Here is a 20,656-nt window from a genome sequence, read left to right on the forward strand (position 1 = left end):
TAACTCCAAACATTTTGCATTGAGGTAGACTCATTTGTCCTTTGACTAGTTCAGTTTGCATAGCCTTACTTTTTAGCCCATAAATTGTCATAATACTGTCATTTTCCTAGTCAAAACATCTAAATCATAATATATAAATGGCATGATGAAAACCAGAGCAGTGAGCAGGAATACATACCGTCACATAATGTATTTGTACATTAAATACATATACTGATGGAAATACTTTAAGTGCAAGCACACAAATAATGGATAGAGATTTGCTACTTCGTTAAATTGATCATGACACCTGAGTGCATACTGTTAATGTAAGTATATAGCGTTACAGGTCGATATGCAGAATTTAATGTGTGTCATTTTGTTCTCCCTCTGGAGTGTCTGGTTACGGTTCGTTTGATGGTGTATTATCTGTGGTCTTCTGTGCTGGTTTATCTGGATCATCAGGAGAGTCCCCAAATGTCCCAGCAAGGTCTCTTTCACTGCTTGATCCATGAGCTCTTTTCAAGCTGTTTCCTAAGGACTTGCAAGGTTTTGTGGACCAGCTTTTAGATCTTCCAGGGAGGAACATTGTGTCTTCTGGCAGAAGCAGACAGCTACCATCAGCTTGGACTTCAGAATCACAGGGACTTACACCTGTTGGAATCTCTTCTGTTTGCTCTCCATCTTGCTTTTCTGAACTTTCCTCCTTTCCAAGACCTCCCTCAGGGTCATCTGTTTCTTCTGTCACCTCCTGCTCCCTATCTTTCAGGCATTTGTCCACATTGCCACTCCCTTCTTCCTTATTTACCTGAACTACATCAAGCGATGCCTGTCTTCCAGTCATCCCCGCAGATTGTAGCTCTTCGCCCTTTCTTATCCCGTCTTCAGTAACTGACTGACGTCTTTCATGATTCATTGATCCACCTGAACTGTCCATTGTCTTCACCCCATCTTGCATTCCCATCTCATCTATACTGTGTCTAGAAGAAGCTCTCAGCATTTGTTGCTCAGGTTGGTCAGGATGTTGCTCTACTTTAAAACTGTTGCTGAACTGGTCAATCTGTTCTACCAGGGGTCGTACCATTGATACCTTTGGTGTCTGACCAAAAAGACTAGGATGTACCTTATACTCATAGCCAGCGCTCCAACGTCTTGTAGCTGTAGACTCATCCATTCCTTCTTCTTGATTTGGTTCCCTTCCACTTGCTTGATCAAATGAGATTGTGCTCCAACACCTTCGTACAGTGGAGGGGCATGTGCTTTGTATTTCTCCAGGATAGTATTTAAAAGCTTTCACCTTTTCTAGAGGGTAGGAGGTAGTTGCTTGAAGTTTTGCTCTCTCCGTCATCACAGCTTCTTTCACTGTGGCTCTATCTGAAGAAGCCTGGTTGTCAGGAACTATAGATTTTGGTGATTCTGGCTTTGTTCCTTCAACCTCAAAATCCTTATCACAAGGGAAGATTCGGATGTCCACACATGAGCCAAGGCGTCTTTTTACCCCTGGAATATCCACCTCTAGATTCTGGCCATATTCCTTTGTGTTGAGGTTTGCAGTACTTATTGTTTTACTCAGATCTGCCTCTTTCTCCTCAGGTGGGCGGTCATCAACACCCAGGTAATAGCGGTAGAGGCTGTACCCATCAGCACTATTGATGCTACTGTGACGTTGGAGAGAGGAAGGGTCACAAATAGAGGAGGCAGATGAGCGTGTCCGGGTGAGTTCGGAGTGGTCGATCCCCACCAGTCTTTCCAAGGCATTCACCATTCGCCCATTAATGTCTTCCAGCTGGGACAAACGAAGGTCCACTGTCTGAAGGGAGGCCTTCATTGTGTTCTCCCTCTCATTCACCTCCTCAAGGCGCATGGACATGTTTTCCACCCTGAGCATGAACAAGAAGATTATGTAAATGTTATGACTAAATAGATATGAAGTTTGCAGAATGGCATCTAAGAGATTTACCCATATTTCTGTACTTAAATTACCTTTCATTTGTAACCCTGATACGCTCATCATTTGAGGACAGTTGCTCATCTTCTTTCTCCCTGAAATATTCCTCCACACATTGCTCCTCAAACTCGTAAAGCATCTTCAGCTCATCCGGGGTAAGAATAAGCTCTTCATTAGGTAAAGACATAGAATACAAGCAAATATATATCTCATCATTGTTTATTCCTCACTTGAACACCTGCATCTTGTTCATTTATAATTTGGTGTAATTAAACTCACTTAATCCTTTATCCTTTTCATCCAGTTCTCCCTCCTTTTTCTTGCTACATCGGCAGCAGAGTTTGCGAAAAAGGATGTAGAGATGGCTAAAGATAATCATAGGTGGAGGCAGCACAGGTCTGTCATGGAAGGTCATGATGAGCTGATATCTCTGAAACTTCCACACCTGGTTTGAAATGGACTTAACCTCAAAGAATGTGTTGCTTTAATGAGAGAAAACACATAGCAGTGAATCAACACCACTGAACAGTTACTAGATCTAAACCAATGAAGACATTTTTGTTGAGAACAATAGCCACAAATTGTTTGTATTTTACATGCTACATGTGAATAAGGTCATCAAAACCATGAAAAGGTTGCATACTTACTTGAAGACAGCAATGAGCAAATTCACAAGCAGGATGTTGGCCACTAACAAATAACAGGCCATGATGGCTGGAGTCAGCCAGGCTCCAGGGATGCAGGGTGGAAGCTTTTTTCCATCCTCATCATATAGGTTTTCTCCACAGGGGGCTGTTTAAAAAAGCTTTCTTGTTATATTATAGCACCAACAATCGATCTCTTCCTCATTCACAACAATTCCAACACAGTTATACCATTAGTAGGGTTATTTTCATGAAAACAGTGTTTATCATTGTGTCAAATGTTTATAGTTTTGCTTACGGTTTATTTCCATTGCGTAAACTTGAGCACATTCCAGGAGAGTAGATTAGACACGATAAGTCAGTTAGTGCAAGTGGAAACCAGAAACAAGAGCAAAATATGCAACAAGAATTAATCAAATCCAACATCTTAATCAACAGACAGGCAGGACAATCAACAATAAACTGCTGCAACGTGTATGGCAGAGTAATGGAAAACAGCCAACACAATTTTGCAACAAATTTTTCTGTCTCCAAGTTTGAAAGTAATAAAACTGAATTCTCAAAAGGTTCCTTACACAACAAGAAAGGCATTAGGTATGAAGTTATAGGGTAAACAGCAGGATCACATAGGTGATGGAGATATTAGTGAGGTGTTAGGAAGGTGGATCAGACAGTTAAAGGCCATCTATCTACCCTGGAGGCAGGAAACAAAATCTTACTATGAATTCTAGTCTTACGGTCTATCGAATCTGCAAACACCTCTCCATAGATCATCCAATAAGGCATGTAGAAGATGTTGCGAGCCAAGCGCCATGTGGGCTCCTCATCTGGGTGGAGGATAGCCTGCCGTGCCACGCCAAAACTCATCAGGACCACCAGCATGATCACCACAAAGTACAGCATGTCAATCATCTGCAAAGCAGGTGGAAGTTTAAGTCAAAAGTCCATACAGTTGATAATCGAGTGTACAAGGTCTAAAGGTATAATAGATTTAATTAAATAAATTACATTACCATTTTCCCAATCATCATGACGTAGGGTCCTAGGTACTTGTTGACTCCAAATATGTCCAGTACGCGGATATACCAGAAGATAATGTCTACGCAGTAGATCACACGACCGTAGCCCATGTAAGGTTCACTTTGCAGCCTAAGTAGTAGCCCAAGCAAGAAAGTCGAGATGGCAGCCAGGTCTGTGATGTTCCAGTACTCTTCCAACCACACATTTATCTTTTGCCTGAGCTTGCCTGGTTCCGACATCAAGATCTGGAGGAGATAGTACCAGATTTAGGCTACAAGCTGATTATTTTCTATTGGATTTGGGTTGATTGGCACTATTTTTATTTATTTTTAGAGTTGTTGCTGCAGTGGTGTTTTAAGGAGAGATTTACGCCTTTACCTGTCTGACTTTCTCAAACCCCAAAGTGATGATGTATGAAATGACGACCCACTCTTGTATAGATGGCCAGCGCTCCATCTTCACCAGCACTACGTAATTGTACAGCATGAGATAGCCAAGGTAGGCAATCTGTTCAAATGCAAACCGATTTTGGATTTCAATATAGTTTTATTTATAGTTTTAATAAGAATATATTAAAATAAAATATTCTATAATATATGCTACTCAATGCTTTCAGAGCAGTTCCCTGCCTATGAACCAAAACACTGGAATAGACTGCCCTAAGTAAGACAAGTAGTTTGGAAAATGGATGGATGGATTCATTTTTTACTCACAGTATTGAACCAAAATTTGGTGAAAGGGGCATTGTAGAACTCATAGATCTTCGTTCCAATAGGAATCCGTCTCATTTTCTTATTACCTTCCTCCTCGTCTCCTTTCTTAGAGGCTGCATCTGCATTGGCATCCTATATGTGCATGAGGTGTTTTTTTACAACAGGCAGAATTCATAGAAAGCATTGTCTCTAAAATCTAAATCACCAAATCATCCTTGATTTGTTTTAACCAGACCAAACATAAGATTAAGAAGCTGTTTGATGCAGAATTAACCTCTGTGCTAGAGTTCCCAGACTGTTTCCCCTTCATCCATAAATGCTGGGTTTTATGGACTGTAAAATAAGTGCAAACTACACACACTTTCTATTATTTAATCATTCCACTTTCTATCTACATCCTGTGTGGATGTGTCACGCGAGACCTTTGTTTACTGATGGATTAAGCTCATATTATGTTGGGTCAAGAGCTTTCAGTTACGTATGCTTCACTGATCTAATAAAGGAGAGGTTTGTTGAAACAGAAGGAGTGGTGCAGTTTTTACCCGGCCAGACTTATCATCATCCTTGGTCTTCCTGTCTTCACTATTTACAGTGACATGATGAGACACGTCATCACCAAGACGGAAATCCAACAGCAGGATAAAAGGTGGGAAAATGAGGCTGAGTATCACCTGAAATTTGCACAAACAGAAGAAAAAGGCAAATCACGAGAAAGAAACAACTTACCACAAATTATCTATATATGTGTATGTGAAAACAAGACAAAAATGATCAGGAAGATGTTCATTTATTGCAGTACATGTAACAATTAATGCAATGACTTTGTTAAGTGTAAGACCTCCTGCTCCAATCATTTTAATTAAAGGGTCTCCAGGAACCCTGGAAATATCAAAAGAAATTGCTTCACCTTCAGTCCTGGGTTTTTACCCATCCTCAGGCTACCCATCCACATGTCAGTGAGGAGCATCTGGCTGCAGGTGTGGGCTATGAAGTCTCTGTGCTTGGCAGCCACTGCCAACTTCAGACAGGTAGAGTTACTCCAGTTCTTTAACTCATAAGTCAGCAGTTTCATGGCTAGCTGCTCATCATGTTTGTAGGATTGATCCAGCAACTCATAGGCCAAGGTTCCAAACTCCCTAAAATTATACGAAGTATACAAGTGTAGAAATAGATTTACAGTGTAGAAATAGATTTTTGCCATATGACTGTCAATTAATGAACACTATCAATGTTCAAGATTTTTATTTGTCGCATACACGATTATATTATATTATTATATATATATAAGCAGCAGGGAAACATAGGTAAACTGCATACGGTCAAAGTTCAACCGTAACGTTATGAAGCTACGAGAATTATTTTTGTACAGACAGAAAACAAAAACAATGACTTTATTCAACATTTCGACATCGTATCGTCACCAAATAGAGTTTCTGCTGGACGCAAACTGCATATGTTGTTCTATGTCAGTGAAGACACGCAGATGGGCAGTTTTGATTAAAATCAAAGCATAAATAAGCATAGAAAACATATCCTTGTGTTGTGGCTGATACCAAAGAGTTTGCGCCGATGGTTTACAATGATGCTATGCTGCCGAATTGTTATTTTTGCTTCCTTTCTGTACAAAATGTATTTTTCTAGCTTCATAATGTTACGGTTGACCCACTGATGGTAGATGGACTATTCTTACTATGTCTTCCATACTTTTCTGGTCCTTAACAGTATTTATTAACTGGTAGTCAATGGTACAGTCACAAGTCTCCCGGTTTTCATCCAAAATATCTTAAATTGTGTTCCGAAGACGAACAAAGCTTTTACATGTTTGGAACGACATGGGGTAATGATTAATGACAAAATGTTAATTTTGGTGTGGAGTAACCCTTTAACTTTTCATTGCCCACCCCCTCCCAGATTCATACTTGCATATTTGTGAACCAGACATCAAAGGGATTTACGTTCACTTACTTGGAGTTGTTATCGAGATCCTGGGATATGTCATCCACCATCTCACTCTGAGAAGACTCATGAGCCATGGCTTTGAGGAGCTTACAGGCCACCAGAGCTTTAGCCATACCCTCCTCACCCCTCTGCCACAGGAACAGAGCCATCTTCTGCCTTTTCATCAGCACTGCCCAGACCATCAACTCGTGGAAAGGATAATGGAAGCGGCTGACCTCTGGGTCATCCACATCAATGTCCTCCTCTTCTTCTTTCTTCTTCTTTTGCTTTTTTTTGCCTTTTGGCCTGGGCTCATCATCCTAATGAAGTGATCAAGATATTTATATCTGCATCTATAGAGATATATGGTGATCTTTCTTAGAAAGTAATTCAAATATTTGACGTGTACCTCCATTCCAAGCAGCTTTAGGGCTTTTGGCTGGAAATAAAGGGACATTAGATTACTTAGCCTGTTTATGTGTACTTAAACCATTTAGCAGTTCACGTAATCTCTATGTCTTACCCTCTTTAGTCCATAAAGATTGTTATAAAGAGCTCTGAAGTTTTTCCTTGTGTAGTTACAGCGATAGGCTCCACCCATCAGGTACTCCACTACCAGTCCAATGTCGATCAGTGTGATTTGGTAATCTGGTGGGAGATTCCCCTGCAATCCAAAGAACAAAAGTTATCTATCCTGAGCTGTTTGTCAAGTTCATTTTTACATGCAAATTCAAATACATGCAATGCATAAAAGTTGGCATTGAAGTTGGATTAACCAGAATTCAAAATTCAGACAGCTTCACCTTTTTGACATCTCTCACGACAATATGTAGTGTGTTGGCAGGACCAAGTTTCTGATGAACACAAAACAACACAGATTGCGTATGATTGAGTAACAGAATTATGAGAAATAAAAAAAAATATGACAGCAGGTCTTTTTTTGTGGATTAATGAATTGCTCTCATGCTCTATTGTACTTCCTTTGTGATAAGCTCCAAAATGATAATGGTTACAGTGCTTACAGTGTTGTATAACTCCTCTAATCGAGGGATGGTTAGAAAATGGTGAATGTTTACACCGTTTTCTAGCAGGAGCTTGACAAAATCCACTCTGTCCAGAACCAAAGCGTCCATCATGGCCTGCTCGAGGGAGTTCACCTGAAGAGGGCGACAGCGAGCAAGAACTTAAAGGAAATGCAAAGATTGCTGAAACACTAAACTTAAAGGTAAGTACTTCATACATGTTGCATTAATCATCTACATTATTAATGTTGTCTTAGTTTTGAATTTAAAAAAGGGTGGACTATGAACAATCTCTCATATGTCTCACCTAATGTGTACTTAACATAAAATATGATAAGCAAACTACAAGAATTGCATAAATCAATTCATTAACAAACGATTCTTAAGACACATCTGTTTAGGGAATGAAAAACCTACAGCAAACAGTAAAATCCAATTTACAATCAAATGACTCTTATAAACTTTTTTTAATTAATTAGCATCAGTGACTCAAGAACTCTGGAGTTACTGGATGAAACTGGTTTGGTGAATCTGGTTTTAGGAACCACTCTCTTAAAAATAAAGGTGCTTCACAGTGCCTATAGAAGCACCTTTTTGTCTAAATGGTTCCAAAAAGAGCCATTAACATATAAAGAACCTTTCACAAGTTTCACAAGTTTATTTGTGGCAAAAGAAGGTTCTTCAAAAAGATACAAAAGAGATGGTTCTTTGAAGAAATTTTGACTGAATGGTTCTTTGTGGAGCCAAAAATGGCATTGCTGTAGAGAAACTTCTAAGCACCTTTATTTTTAAGAGTGCACTTTAGGAAACCAGTAAGAGTTCATATATAAATAAATTGTACATTATATAAAATATGAAGAGGGAATCTAAGCAAAAGAGTTACACTGTCTTACCCAGTTAAGTAGTTCTAACTTTCTGGGGTCAGTTTCCTCTGGTTGTTCTGGTTTGGCTTTGCCACCTTTACCCTTTTTTCCTCTAGCCTTTCCTTTGTTACGTTGAGTTGCTCCTTTCTGCTTTTCCTGAGATGGTGCTGCGCTGGTGGAGATGGCAGCGAGGGCGCTTACAGGCTACGAAAACAAACATTTTAAATGAACAAAGTCTCTGAAATAAATATGTTCTTATTTCTTTGATATTGTTTATTTCACATACCGGTAGATTGTGTCCATACACAAAGATTTGGTTGCGTGCTATATCCACTCTATTCCAAGCCAGAGCCAAGCTCAGCTGATCTGGAGCTGATGCGTTTGTTCCTGAATTACAACGAACAAACGTTATAGTTCATTTATAACCTTGAACCAAATCTGTGGTATTTCAGGACGTCTGTGTATTCATTATACCTTTTAATAACGCAGTGAGGATAGCCATTTCAATGTCATCTTGTCCCTCAGCGCCCATCCGAAACACTGTTATCTACACATACCAAGTTAGTAGGGGCAGCAAAACTTTAATATACATACATTTACTTGGTTGAGAATGAAGAATGAATTACTGTGGTGGAAATGAATGGAAATTTTGTTTTAAGGATGAATGCCTTAATTTTATTAGCATTAGCGGGACATTCTTATTCACACACTGCACAGCTAGCTTTTTTCCCTCTCAAATTAAGTAATACTGCTTTCCTTGTTTAGGATGTCTAGTATAAAATGCAATTACCTCGAAGTTGCAGTCACATGTATGTTAATCTTAAATGTAATCACGCTGGCAAGGACTGGCCCTGCTCCAAGAAATTCCTGGGTGTTAGCATGCATTGCTAATAAGAGACTTATGGTGGAGTCTGGGCAGTTAGATTAATACCTCGTGGCTGCAATGGGAGGGGTGACATCTTAAATTGAACTCTTTATAATATTTTGAGAATGAATGCTAGTTCATTTCATGTTTAATATCTTGGTTTAAGCAAACCATTCGGACACAGATGGCTTAGGGAAACACTAGCATGCTTGTTTTTATCTGTTAAGCTATAAAATTCATGTTTAATAGAAGGCTTGAAAGTTGTACATTTTCATACCTAATATCAACAGAAATGCTTATGTACGTACGTGGACATTCAAGCTCTAAACATACATTAGCATTGGCATTTAATGTAAAAACACTGTTGTGGAAGGCCATTACCCTATCTAATGCCAGACAACAAGATATGATGTCACTGAAATAAGTGGAGGAGATATTCGGTGTGGATTAGAGAGGAATGGATCCACCGTCCTTTCCCCCATCTGCTCATATTCAGGAATAGGGTGAATGAACGTAGTGGGTGGGCAAGAACAGGTGGCACTACACTGATCCTAGTCCAGATGTATAGAGCTACAGATTATCTCCTGTCCTGAGGCAGTATTACTAAATACTTAACACATCACTTAGCCTCAGTTAAAGCTGCACCGGCACAAATATTACCATTAACCAAGCTTCGTGTTCACTGGGTCATCCTATGGGTGATACATAGTCTATAGGAAAGTATGTAGCGTTTATGAAGTTCATTCTAACATATGAAGTCTGAAAGCACTTGCTAATCAAAACGGTCTTACATGTGAATCAAAAGAGACAGTCACTCCTGATATGTTTTGTACCGGTTAATACAACTAGGGAGTAAATGCAGATGGGTATATGAGAGAGAAACATGAATGAAGACACATGACAAAATGAATAATGAATGGAAATGTTTATTGATGAAAGGTTGCACAAACAGTTTTCATAAAATTTTCATTTTATTCTTAGTTGTTTTTACATGTATATTATTATGTTGTTTTAAATCTATTTGGAAAAAAAAATCTAAAACCAGCCCTAGCTGATTTGCTGGTTTTCGTTGGTTTAGTCTGGTCTAGCTGGTCTCCAGACCTGGCCAAATTGATCTTAAACTGGTCTCCAAACTGAAAAAGTATCCAAAGCCAATCTAAAACACGATTGCCTGACCAGAGGGACCCACTAAGGCTATCTTAGGCTGGTATTAGCAGTTTTCTTTATCAGGACATAAAATTAGAGTGGGATTTTCTTGATGGTTTTGGTCTGCAATTGTTACATGATCTTACATCACTGTAGACACTTACCAACTCTCTCTTCTTCATGCATTCAATGACCATGAGCAGAATTTGACCCGACTGCATTTTGTTGTAGTTAAAGGTTTTCTGGATGGTGACTAGTAGTTGCTCTTTTGCGTCCTCATTTACCAGTCTAAAAAATATAATTCAGTTGTGATAATCAATAGTTTATAGTCATTATCCTATTAGGTCAGATAGGTGCATCTAACTAGTAATTTCTAGTCATTTCAGGGTGAAGCGAAGGGTTCAACTACTCTTAAATTAATGATTTAATTATTTCTCAGTTATACCAATGTTTTGACCACAGAATGCGGTGATAGATAAATTAGAATCAAGTATTCCAGAGATTTGTGTAATAATGACTATTAATACTTACCCTTCAACCTCAGAATATTTGTGGGCGAAGGAAATGATGTCAGAGGCTCGACCACTGCCATCACAAACCACTACAGGCACAGGTGGTTCCTCACGCAGGCTTTCCAGGACAATCGAGATCACATTGGGACCCCCCTCCACAATCAGACAAACAACCGGTACACCCTGGCCCAGTCCTAACATGCACACATAGAAAAAAGCAATTCACTTACTTGAATGTTTTGACATTTTTAGTACAGGGATTGTGCACATATCAATATAATACTATTACAAAACATTAGCCTGAATGTTTGAGCCTTTCGGGTGTTTTGCACCGTAAATCTTATTTCAATTACTCGAAATGCATGCACATTAAAAATCAAAAAGCTCTTTTATGATTAACAAAAGGAGAGGTATTTAAAAGTCAGAGAAGTGGGGAGTACAATCATTTTAATTTGACTCTCCCGGGTCTGATCCCAGATGACGATGTGAGTGGTGACAGCTGAGCCTCCCTTTGCTGTCCCTGCCTTATCACGAGCTCCAGGCATAGGATGACAAAGGGAAACCCACAGGTCACAGACAGCAAAGCCTTGATCAAATCGAGAATGGCTTGAGCATATCTCCACTGGTCTCTGACCCCATGAACTCCATTACGGATAATCAGGATATATCTCGCGTCATTCAAACCCTTAGCATGCTTTCAAATATGCCCTCTTAGGATCAGAGGTACATTAGATGTAAATCAGATAAGATTTGCTGATGCTACCATACTTACGCGTGTTAATCTTCTGGAGGGAGATGTGTTTCTCCAACTGTCTGCGTAGTTTGACCTCCGCCCCGTATTTCCCACATGTGCCGTTATCGGATAGTATGAAGTGCGAATGGCTATTGTTGAGAACGGCAAGTTTGCTCAGAGGATTGGAGATGGCTTGGTATGGTTTGTTCACCTGAAGAGGAACATAATGCAGATGTCAGTGGACAAGTATGAAGCCTCTACTCTTGATGTAGCACAATGCCTTAGATGATTTTTATTAATAGGTTATTAAATATTATTAATTTATTAAGTATTATACACAGATAGTTTGTGCTTACATCTTTTCCAATTAGATCCTCTTTGCTTTCCAGGATTCCCCATGGAGCAATGCCTATAGCACACACCTTCCCTCTGGATTTAGAAGAGTGGTCCTTCAAAGCATCTCCAACGTGACGGATCACTCCTACATTATTAAAGTCATACAAAACAGGTTAGGAAACCTTCTTAACTATATTTGATACCAAACCAAATTGTATATGGATACAAATGTTTGATCTAAGTGATACATGTGGATTGGAATCCTACTTATCGACCAGGGATGAACAATTCCAGTCCTGGAGGACCACTGTCTTGCAGAAATGATGTCTATTTCCAATTAAACACACCTTTTCTAGTAATGAAGACTTTGGTTAATTTTTTTTATCTGGTATGTTTGACTGAAGATCTAAAGAGCTAAACTTTGCAGGACAGTGGCCCTCTAGAGCTGGAGTTACCAATCCGTATTGTAATCAAAAATTCTTACCAGTGCTCACGCCACCAGTGAAGATCCATGCTCCGGTGGTCACAGCAGCCTTAATCAGGCCTTTCCCAAAAACTTGCTTCAGTTTGGGCTGCAGGTCAAAGTTCTGTAGGCCACCATGAACTGATATGAGCAGTGTGGGCAACTCCAGCTGCCATTCCTTTACCATGAGATGCAGCAAGCTGTCCGGCTTAGTATCATATGACACCCGAATATACTATAGGAGATATTGAATTACAAGCTTAATGTCAGATTTAACTGTTGTTCTTGAATGAAATATGTTTATTTCCTAACTATGTGAACTATGCTAACATGGTTACAATAATATGACTACAATTACATGACTTACAATTATTGGACTATTCAGACTTCAAATCTCAAGAGGGAATTAACAGAGGAATTTTTGTGATTCGCTTTATAAAATATTACACTTGTAAATTCATCCCATAATGTTCAAAATACCATGGCTTTGTTGATGAATCCTCCTCCTTGAAATTCAATGGTGCCATAGGCGTCTGTAGGGATGGTCTGGGTATGTTTGACCACCAACCATTTCTCCTGAGGAGGGTCCACATGCACAAGCTGGTTCTCTTCAGGTTTGTTGGTGGCGGCGCCTGCTGCAATGGCCGTGTGCTGAGTCACTAGATAACCACAGGCGCACCTGAGGAAAATCACAGCAGAAGTAATGCTGAAGGTTTGTTTTATTGCACGCAAAAGGATGTTGTTTACGTAACTCAATTAGCTGACATTTCATCATGCAAATAATTTGGTTTGGGGGGCCTGTTTTTTTCTGTGCACGTAGACCACCAGTAAGGACTGTGTCTAAACTGCAGTCTGTGATCAATGGGTACATGCATCAGTGCACACCCTGGCATCCCTCCACCCACAGGAAGTGTGGTGGACTGAACTACATTGCCCCCCTCACATCTAGCCTTGAAACATGCCCACACAGTGATCTGTGAAAGGGCTTATGATGTCACACATCACCCCTTATTACATAAGAGTCTAAAAAGGCTCAAAACAGAATGAGTCATAGAGGTAATTTGTCTCGCACAATGGTGTCATTATATGTAGTTGCGTGTTTCTTTTGAATTTGTTCAAAATAGGAAAACTCACCGTGTTGGGTCCTTGGCTGGAAATATGTGAATACATTCTCTTTTGTGAAAAGTTTTCTCAATCCAAGCTTTCTGGCCCTAAGAAACAGAATATAAAAGACAGTAAATAAGCCAATAAGTATTAAACAAAACAGAACAAAAAACATGTTTCTAAAGAAGCAGAAAAATAAGTCAGTAAGTTCACAAGTCACATTATTGGGTCACATTATTTAAAATTCATTTAAATGAAATAAAATAGTAGTTTGGTTATACAACCGCAAACTTCCAATTTTACACATATACTCAATGTGCCATTCAACCATATTCATATATGTATAACATCAAAGTAAGAACTGCTTTTAGTCCCTTGAGTTTGCCTAGAGTGAACAGAGCAAATCCTCTTTGCGATGATAATCCTTAGTAAAGTATGAGTGGTACAGAATGCACAAGCGGTAGATATATAGAACACATGGAAGAGAAAATATGTAGTTTGCAGATGTCTGATTAACTATGGAGACTTCTGGTGAAATGCATTTGTTCACCATTACCACTGATAAGTGTGCTTTTAGGAATACACTAGTACACAGAAAATCCTGGTCTTTTACAGGTTCCATAGTCAGCTACTAAACTGCAAAGCAACTAACTGTTACTTCAAGATACGAATTGAATGCAAGAGTCATTGACCATATCCAGGCTGTAGCCTGTTTTGCCTGAAATTATTAGTGCATAGCAAATTAGAGTGCAAACTCTGCGCCAGACCATTTGTCTCTTTTTTTCCTGTTCTGAGAACGTGCCATGGAAACACACTAACATTTTTAGCTTTCGAAAAAGATTCTGTCGTGCCAGCTTTGTGCTCCAGCACTGGACGAAAATAACCTTTGGTTCAAAGCAATATCTGTCTGGGCTTTTGTTATTGGTTCAGCCCTAATTAAGACGAAAGCTTTTGAGGCAAATCTCCCTCGAAAAATCAGTCACAGAACATTAGAGAGAAGAAAGACAGAACACATTAGAAACCCACAAAACCACGGCTTTCCATTGCACAATTGTAAGTATAAATCAATAAATTCATAAAGTTTGTCACCCTTTAAATGTTTTTTAAACTTCAAAGAAATGCAAATTATAAAAAAATCACACATTGCTTAACAGTTGAATTAATGTTGTTGTTGCGTCAAGAGAAACAAGAAAGACCACAGATCCCTGGGTTCCTGCTAGTCACCCAGTGTTAGCTAGCAGGGGTCCTACCTGTAGAGCCTCTAATAGACATTAAGAAGGTGCCAAAGGGAAACTTTCGGCATCAGCGATCCATCCTGGAGCTCCGCTGGCGAGGGGTGCTCTTTCCCAGAGCGCCGGCACCCAATGAATCCCACAGGACATGAAACTTCATCACTTTATGAGGGGCTGTTCATATGATGAGCATGTGAGCAGGCTCTTTGTTCGGGCCACGTCCCATGACTCCAGTTCAAGGTAATCCTTTTGGGAGTCCCATGACCCCTCTCTCCTTGCCCACAGGGTATTTTCATCCCTCGCTGGAGCAAAGCACAACAAATCTACTTTGATAGCTTCACAACCCCCATGAAACACACTTCATAAGCTCAGAAAATCTTAGAGACAGCATTTCTACCTCAAACGCTTATCGCAAGTTGATGTAGAGATTCAGGTTCGTTTCAGAAACAGACAGGAATGGGAACTCAACGGAGCTTTTCATCTGAAAGTGTCACCCTCCTCCGACCACTTTGATTTCAAGCTCAATTTGCATAATTGAGAGAATTGGGTACAGGCATTCTTTTGAAAAGAGCCCAGTTAAGACATGACAGGACTCCAGTTGGGGGCAAGGTCATCCAATACTAATTGTTGTTAATCTCTATTTTCACCAACCATGTTGTGGGGGAAAAATGGTTCTGACAGACTAACAATCATGTCTGAGCATTGACCATGCTACTGACTTTTATACAAAAAAAGAGAGGTCTTTAACACAAACCCTACTCAATTGAAGGTGTTTCATCATTTGTTTGTGACAACTTACATTTGTAAATCAGTGCAGTATGGTGTTTGCTTGGATCTATTAGCATGAACAGTTTAAAATCTGTTACTGAGCAGGGCTGCTTGTTCAACCATTGTAAACATGGGCAGATTCCACAAAAAAATAAAGATGTCCATTTTTGCCCTTTATGGGTCAAATAGAAATGGTGAGATCATTGGTTTAAAGTGCTTTTCAGTGGGTTCTTTCGTCAACCATCTCACACTTTCAGCAGTTCAACGCACGTGGACAACTGGTAATTAAAGCTCTTGAAGACAAAGGGCTCTTGCCACCGCAGTAGTTCAGCCAGTGTGACGCACTTATTTCGGCTAGTTTAAACTCATTATCCACAGCAATTAAAACTCAAATCCGCTGAGAGCTCATCAGCTTTGTTCAGAAAATGCACAAAAGCTCTCTAGGAGGAAAAATCTGATTTTCTTGCTTAAATTAACAAGGCCTATAGCAAACCTGGCAACAATCAACACTATTGAGTCTTTCCACATAGCACGTTGTTGCTCAACTAAAAAAAAAGGCGTTTGTTCATAAATAGGATTGCAGCTGTGATTTGTGGGAGCCGAAAGAGGGAAATCAGATTAAATGTTTATGCAAATCTTTCCCATGCTTTTTGTACACGTCTGCATTTTATATTGTAAATGCAAAACCCACCAAAATGCGGTGATTACAGTAAATACGTACTTTATGAGATGTACATGTGGCATTGTGTGTTCACACACTTCATGAATTGTATGAGCCTCTCCAAAACTAGACACTGAAGATCACATGAGAAGGCAAGAGTCCAGTGACCCGTTCCTTACAACTAATGAGCAGTGTGGGATTTGATTTGTGCTCACAGTTCAACTCACAACCTTGTAAAAACACCTAATGTGTATTTAAAATTCTGTCTGTCTGCCTATCTATGTATCTATCTATCTATCTATCTATCTATCTATCTATCTATCTATCTATCTATCTATCTATCTATCTATCTATATAAAATTGACTATCATCTATCTTTGTCTAATTGTCTATCTATCTATAATATATCTATAAAAATGTCTATCTATAAAAATTGTCTAATATCTATCTATCTATCTGTCTGTCTATCTATAAAAATGTCTATCCCTGTATCTGTATATATAAAATTGCCTATCTGTCTATCTATCTTCTTTCGATCTATATAAAATTGCCTATTGATCTATCTACCTTTGTCTATCTAATTGTCTGTTTATCTAATTGTCTATCTGTATAAAATTCTCTATATCTATCTATCTGACTGTCTATATAAAATTGTCTATCTATCTATATAAAATTGATTATCTATCTATCTATCTATCTATCTATCTATCTATCTATCTATCTATCTATCTATCTATCTAATCATCTATCTATCTGTCTATCCATTTATCTATCTACATATCTTAAACGTCTAGCATAAGAGGGAGAATATCTTGAATGCAAAGATATGACGTTAGTTCTAAGTTTTAAGAAGTTATTCCAGGTGATGAGACAATAGGCATGTGGATTTCTGGGTAAGTTCAACATAACCTTTTTAAAACAGTGCTCTCCATTTCTTACTCTGCCTCTAAAAAGACCCATTGTCTCTGTGGGTTTGAAAATCCAGTTAGCCATCATCACATGAGACCAACATGTCACTGATTAGCCTTGAGATTTCCTAGTCATAAGACACATTTTTTTAGACAACTATGTTTGTGTGAGAGAGTGTTTTTGTGTGTTTTTGAGAGAGAGAGGGGGGGGATGCATGCAAATGTCAAAGGAAGTGTTTTAGTAACAATCATGTCCTTCTTTCCTCATTTACTCAGACTGAACACACATCCCTCAAATTTTGGTTTGCACGCCTCGTCTGTTTGCATGTGCTGCCATTTTTTTAAAGGAAGAAGCCTGGTTTTACTCTACAGACAATAATGAAGGCATTACTTATCATAACATGTATTCCCTAATCACTCATTTTTAAGGTTTGTAAATCTTTACAGCAATTGGATTAATGCGTTCTGACATCTTCCCCACTACTGGAAGATATCGAGTAAACTTGCTTACTTTGACAATTTCTACATGTATTACATCAGAAAGCGGGACCCTCAACACGGGTGAGAGTCTACCAGTGTAAAGATATTTGATGTGAAAGTAGGGAGGTGAAGTGTTTAATCTTGCCCAGCTGCTGGTGTTCAAAGGGATTAGAGGCAGCGGAGGAACATCAGACCACTGAGGTGCTGCTCTTTCTGCTGCTGCCGGAGAAAGTTGCATTGCTCGTGCTGGAACAGCCCTTTTACTTTCTCGCGATTAGGAGTCGGATTAGTAAGAGATTTAAATCAAGGATGCAAATTTGTTTTATATAATACGTCTCTAGCTTCATGTTTTGCAACACTGTAGCAAGTTAAACTTGTGTTTCCAATTAGCAGCAGTGGACGATGTTAAAGCTACAACTGCAAAGATAATCAGCACGTTCAAATTCATTTTTCACATTGTCCCTACTGGGTGTTTGGAAGATGTAAAGTGTAAAAAGGTGTAAATACAAGTAAAAGGCAAACGTGAGCTATTATATTATATTATTTCTAGTTAGAAAGCACACAAATATGTAAAGAAATAATAACAAGCAGCGCTGATTTTGCTTTAGAAGCACATTAATGAAGGTTGGTTGAAGTTGATTGGTCAGATCTTCTCCAATCTTTCACATTCTTAAAGCTGACCAGTGATTTCATGTTATTTTAATACCACTAATATATTATTTTTGTATTTAGAGATAGTAAAATAATTTTGTTCATATATATATATATATATATATGTGTTTGTTAATCAAAATGTTTTTTTAGTATTAGTAAGTTATAGTATTAGTTAACTAAAACACCTGGGAAGACCTGGTTCAGTATCATGCCACAAACACCTGACTTCAGTCATAAAGGAGAACATATTTTCAATCACAGAATCAGATTCAAGGCCCTAAACCTCCCTAAAGCAGCGGACACTCTTACCTTCTGAGAGCCTGATGTTGAGCGTTTGATGGAGGCCCGTTTGATGGAGCCGCTGGCTCTTCTTCCTCCCCGCTCCATGTGTCCGGTTCACCCCGCACCTCAAAGACTCATGACCACGTCGGACCCTCTAAGACCCTTTTTTAGCTCTGTCTCTAAAGCGGTCCCTGCACTATCAGCGCTCAAACTCATCTCCCGATGTTCTCTCTTTGGGTTCTCCCGCCCTTAACTGAAGATAGAAAGACGCAGATGAGGATAAAACATCTCTCGATGACACGCTTGACACATAGACCCCGTTTCCTCCGCTTGACAGCCTGTAATCAGGATTAATGCAGCCAGCTCTTGGAAGCTTGCGACTTTAATGGGGCAGAGATTTAATAAATGGTTATTGAAGGTAAATCTACTTTGGGACACTGTGGCCCAAAAAGGTTTTGAAAACATGCAAACTTTGTGAGGATGTTTCTCCTGGACTTTGAAGACTTGAGCTATGATAAGAAAACATGTAGGCCTAACCATGATATGGCTGACTTACTGTTGTGAAGTTTGAAAAAAAAAAAAAAAAAAAAAAAAAAAAAAAAAGCCTGATGGTTTTGCAAATCGTAACTTCACCTCATGGTGGACTTTTTCCAAACAAGCCGATATTCTTTTCGTTAAAGGTAAGTGAACCATCCAAAGAGTCAAACGCATGGAGATTAGTACTCTACAACCAAGGGATTATTTTAAACGAGGACATGAATTCAATTAATTTCTCTCTTAATGCACACAGAAATAAAAGAATCAATCAAATGAAACCTGAAACAGATGCGCACCCTCCAGACCTTTCAAATCAATTACAATGAGAGGAGCCTTTCTCTATTACAGTTTTTCCCAGTTGCTTTGGTGCATTTCTCAAATCTATCTTAATATTTGCCAAAAAAAAGTATGTGCATTTCTCAAAACAGTTTGTACTCAACAGTAGCCCTTATTTCATCTGATATGTGCCTCTGTCCTCTGTACACTTTCCCTATGAATCTTTACTCCTTTTGTTTCTGTCGACCGATCGTTTTCTGAATGTTCATCCAGAATTTGTAACTCTCGTGTTGTCCTCTATCTATATATGCTTTCCAATCCAAGATTCATGAGAATACCTTTGAGCTATTTAGAAAACTGGTTTATAATTAGTTGATCTAAATTCTTTTCATTAGCGAAAGTCAAAATTCAACTTGCACAGTTTATTTTTAAATTTTTAAAAAAAGTAATAGAAATGTGTAGCTCAACCATTTTGCACTTAATGGCTTATACGATGAACTAATGATTAGTTTTGAGGGGTATAACTATAGCACAGAGGAATATAGAAAACATTTTGAACAACAATTAGCGACCGAAAAATGTAAGAACCTGCAGACGAATGTAATCAGCTGCTTGAATATAGAAAAGTGTAAAAATTGCAATTTGCTCCAAAGACTTTTTTGGTGTGCATAAGTGACTAGATGATGTAGAGGTTGAACAAGTAGTTTTGACAATTTCATTTCTGATCAAAAACTGTTTTGTGTGAACACTTGAAAAGTAGAATACTGTCCTCTTGTGGTTACTGTTGTAATTGCATGTGTTCATAGTTACACTTCATAGCATACCTCATAACTATACCACATCTACTAATATCTCCATATTTGAACATTTCTAGCTTAAATCTTAAGCACTAAAGCTTTAACGATAACATAATTATTACTATTATTGTATACAATATCAATTACTAGTAAATTACTAACGAGTTTTAGTTTGTTTTCGTCATCTTTATAACTGTATACCTAGCCCTATCCCTTACAGGAAACATTCTGCATTCATAATTTCTCAAAATACAAACAAACAACATAAACAACAAAAAAAAATATTTTGTATGATTTATATGCTTTTGTATTCATGGGGACCTCAATTTAGGCCCCCACCGTGAGTCCCCATGAGTCTGTGTGTATTCAGTCCCCACAAGTATATATAAATCAAACACACACACACACACACACACACAGTATTCCCTACATTATGGGGACACACAAGAAAGTTTGTACCTGTAAATTTTGACGTTGAAGGGACTTTGACCTTTTTTGTCATTCTACTTAAATTGTATTTCAAATGAAAATGAAAATAATTTTAAATTCAGGTAGATTTTTTGCAACTGTGCTGCATTTTTGTCATGTACTTGCAGATGATCTTTCTGTGATGGCTAGAGTAAGGATAACGGGATGGAAAATACAGTTTGCACAGTATAAAAACCATTACGCCTCTTTTATTTGATACAATGGCTGAAGACGTCACTATAACAAGGGCATGTCAACCCGGTGAACAAACACCCAGCTCCTCATCTCATTATAAGAGGATGAAAAG

General features: G+C 38.6%; 1 protein-coding gene across 1 annotated transcript; it reads right to left on the reverse strand.

Annotated features, from left to right (window-relative positions):
• Positions 1-22: 22 nt before the first annotated feature.
• Positions 23-18,603, reverse strand: LOC122330567 (transient receptor potential cation channel subfamily M member 1). Its single transcript, XM_043227700.1, has 26 exons — positions 18,299-18,603; positions 13,317-13,393; positions 12,663-12,861; positions 12,204-12,417; positions 11,740-11,864; positions 11,423-11,594; positions 10,670-10,844; positions 10,303-10,426; positions 8,602-8,674; positions 8,414-8,514; positions 8,158-8,331; positions 7,265-7,399; positions 7,046-7,096; positions 6,766-6,906; positions 6,652-6,681; positions 6,270-6,562; positions 5,212-5,440; positions 4,847-4,975; positions 4,305-4,436; positions 3,970-4,098; positions 3,585-3,836; positions 3,309-3,483; positions 2,575-2,719; positions 2,207-2,409; positions 1,963-2,095; positions 23-1,859 (listed from the first exon to the last, which is right to left on the reverse strand). The coding sequence occupies exons 1-26, from the start codon at positions 18,374-18,376 to the stop codon at positions 383-385; spliced, it is 5,166 nt and encodes a 1,721-aa protein (XP_043083635.1). The 5' UTR covers positions 18,377-18,603; the 3' UTR covers positions 23-382.
• Positions 18,604-20,656: the final 2,053 nt, after the last annotated feature.

Source organism: Puntigrus tetrazona, chromosome 25 (assembly GCF_018831695.1).
Source record: "Puntigrus tetrazona isolate hp1 chromosome 25, ASM1883169v1, whole genome shotgun sequence".
Lineage (NCBI taxonomy): Eukaryota > Metazoa > Chordata > Actinopteri > Cypriniformes > Cyprinidae > Puntigrus > Puntigrus tetrazona.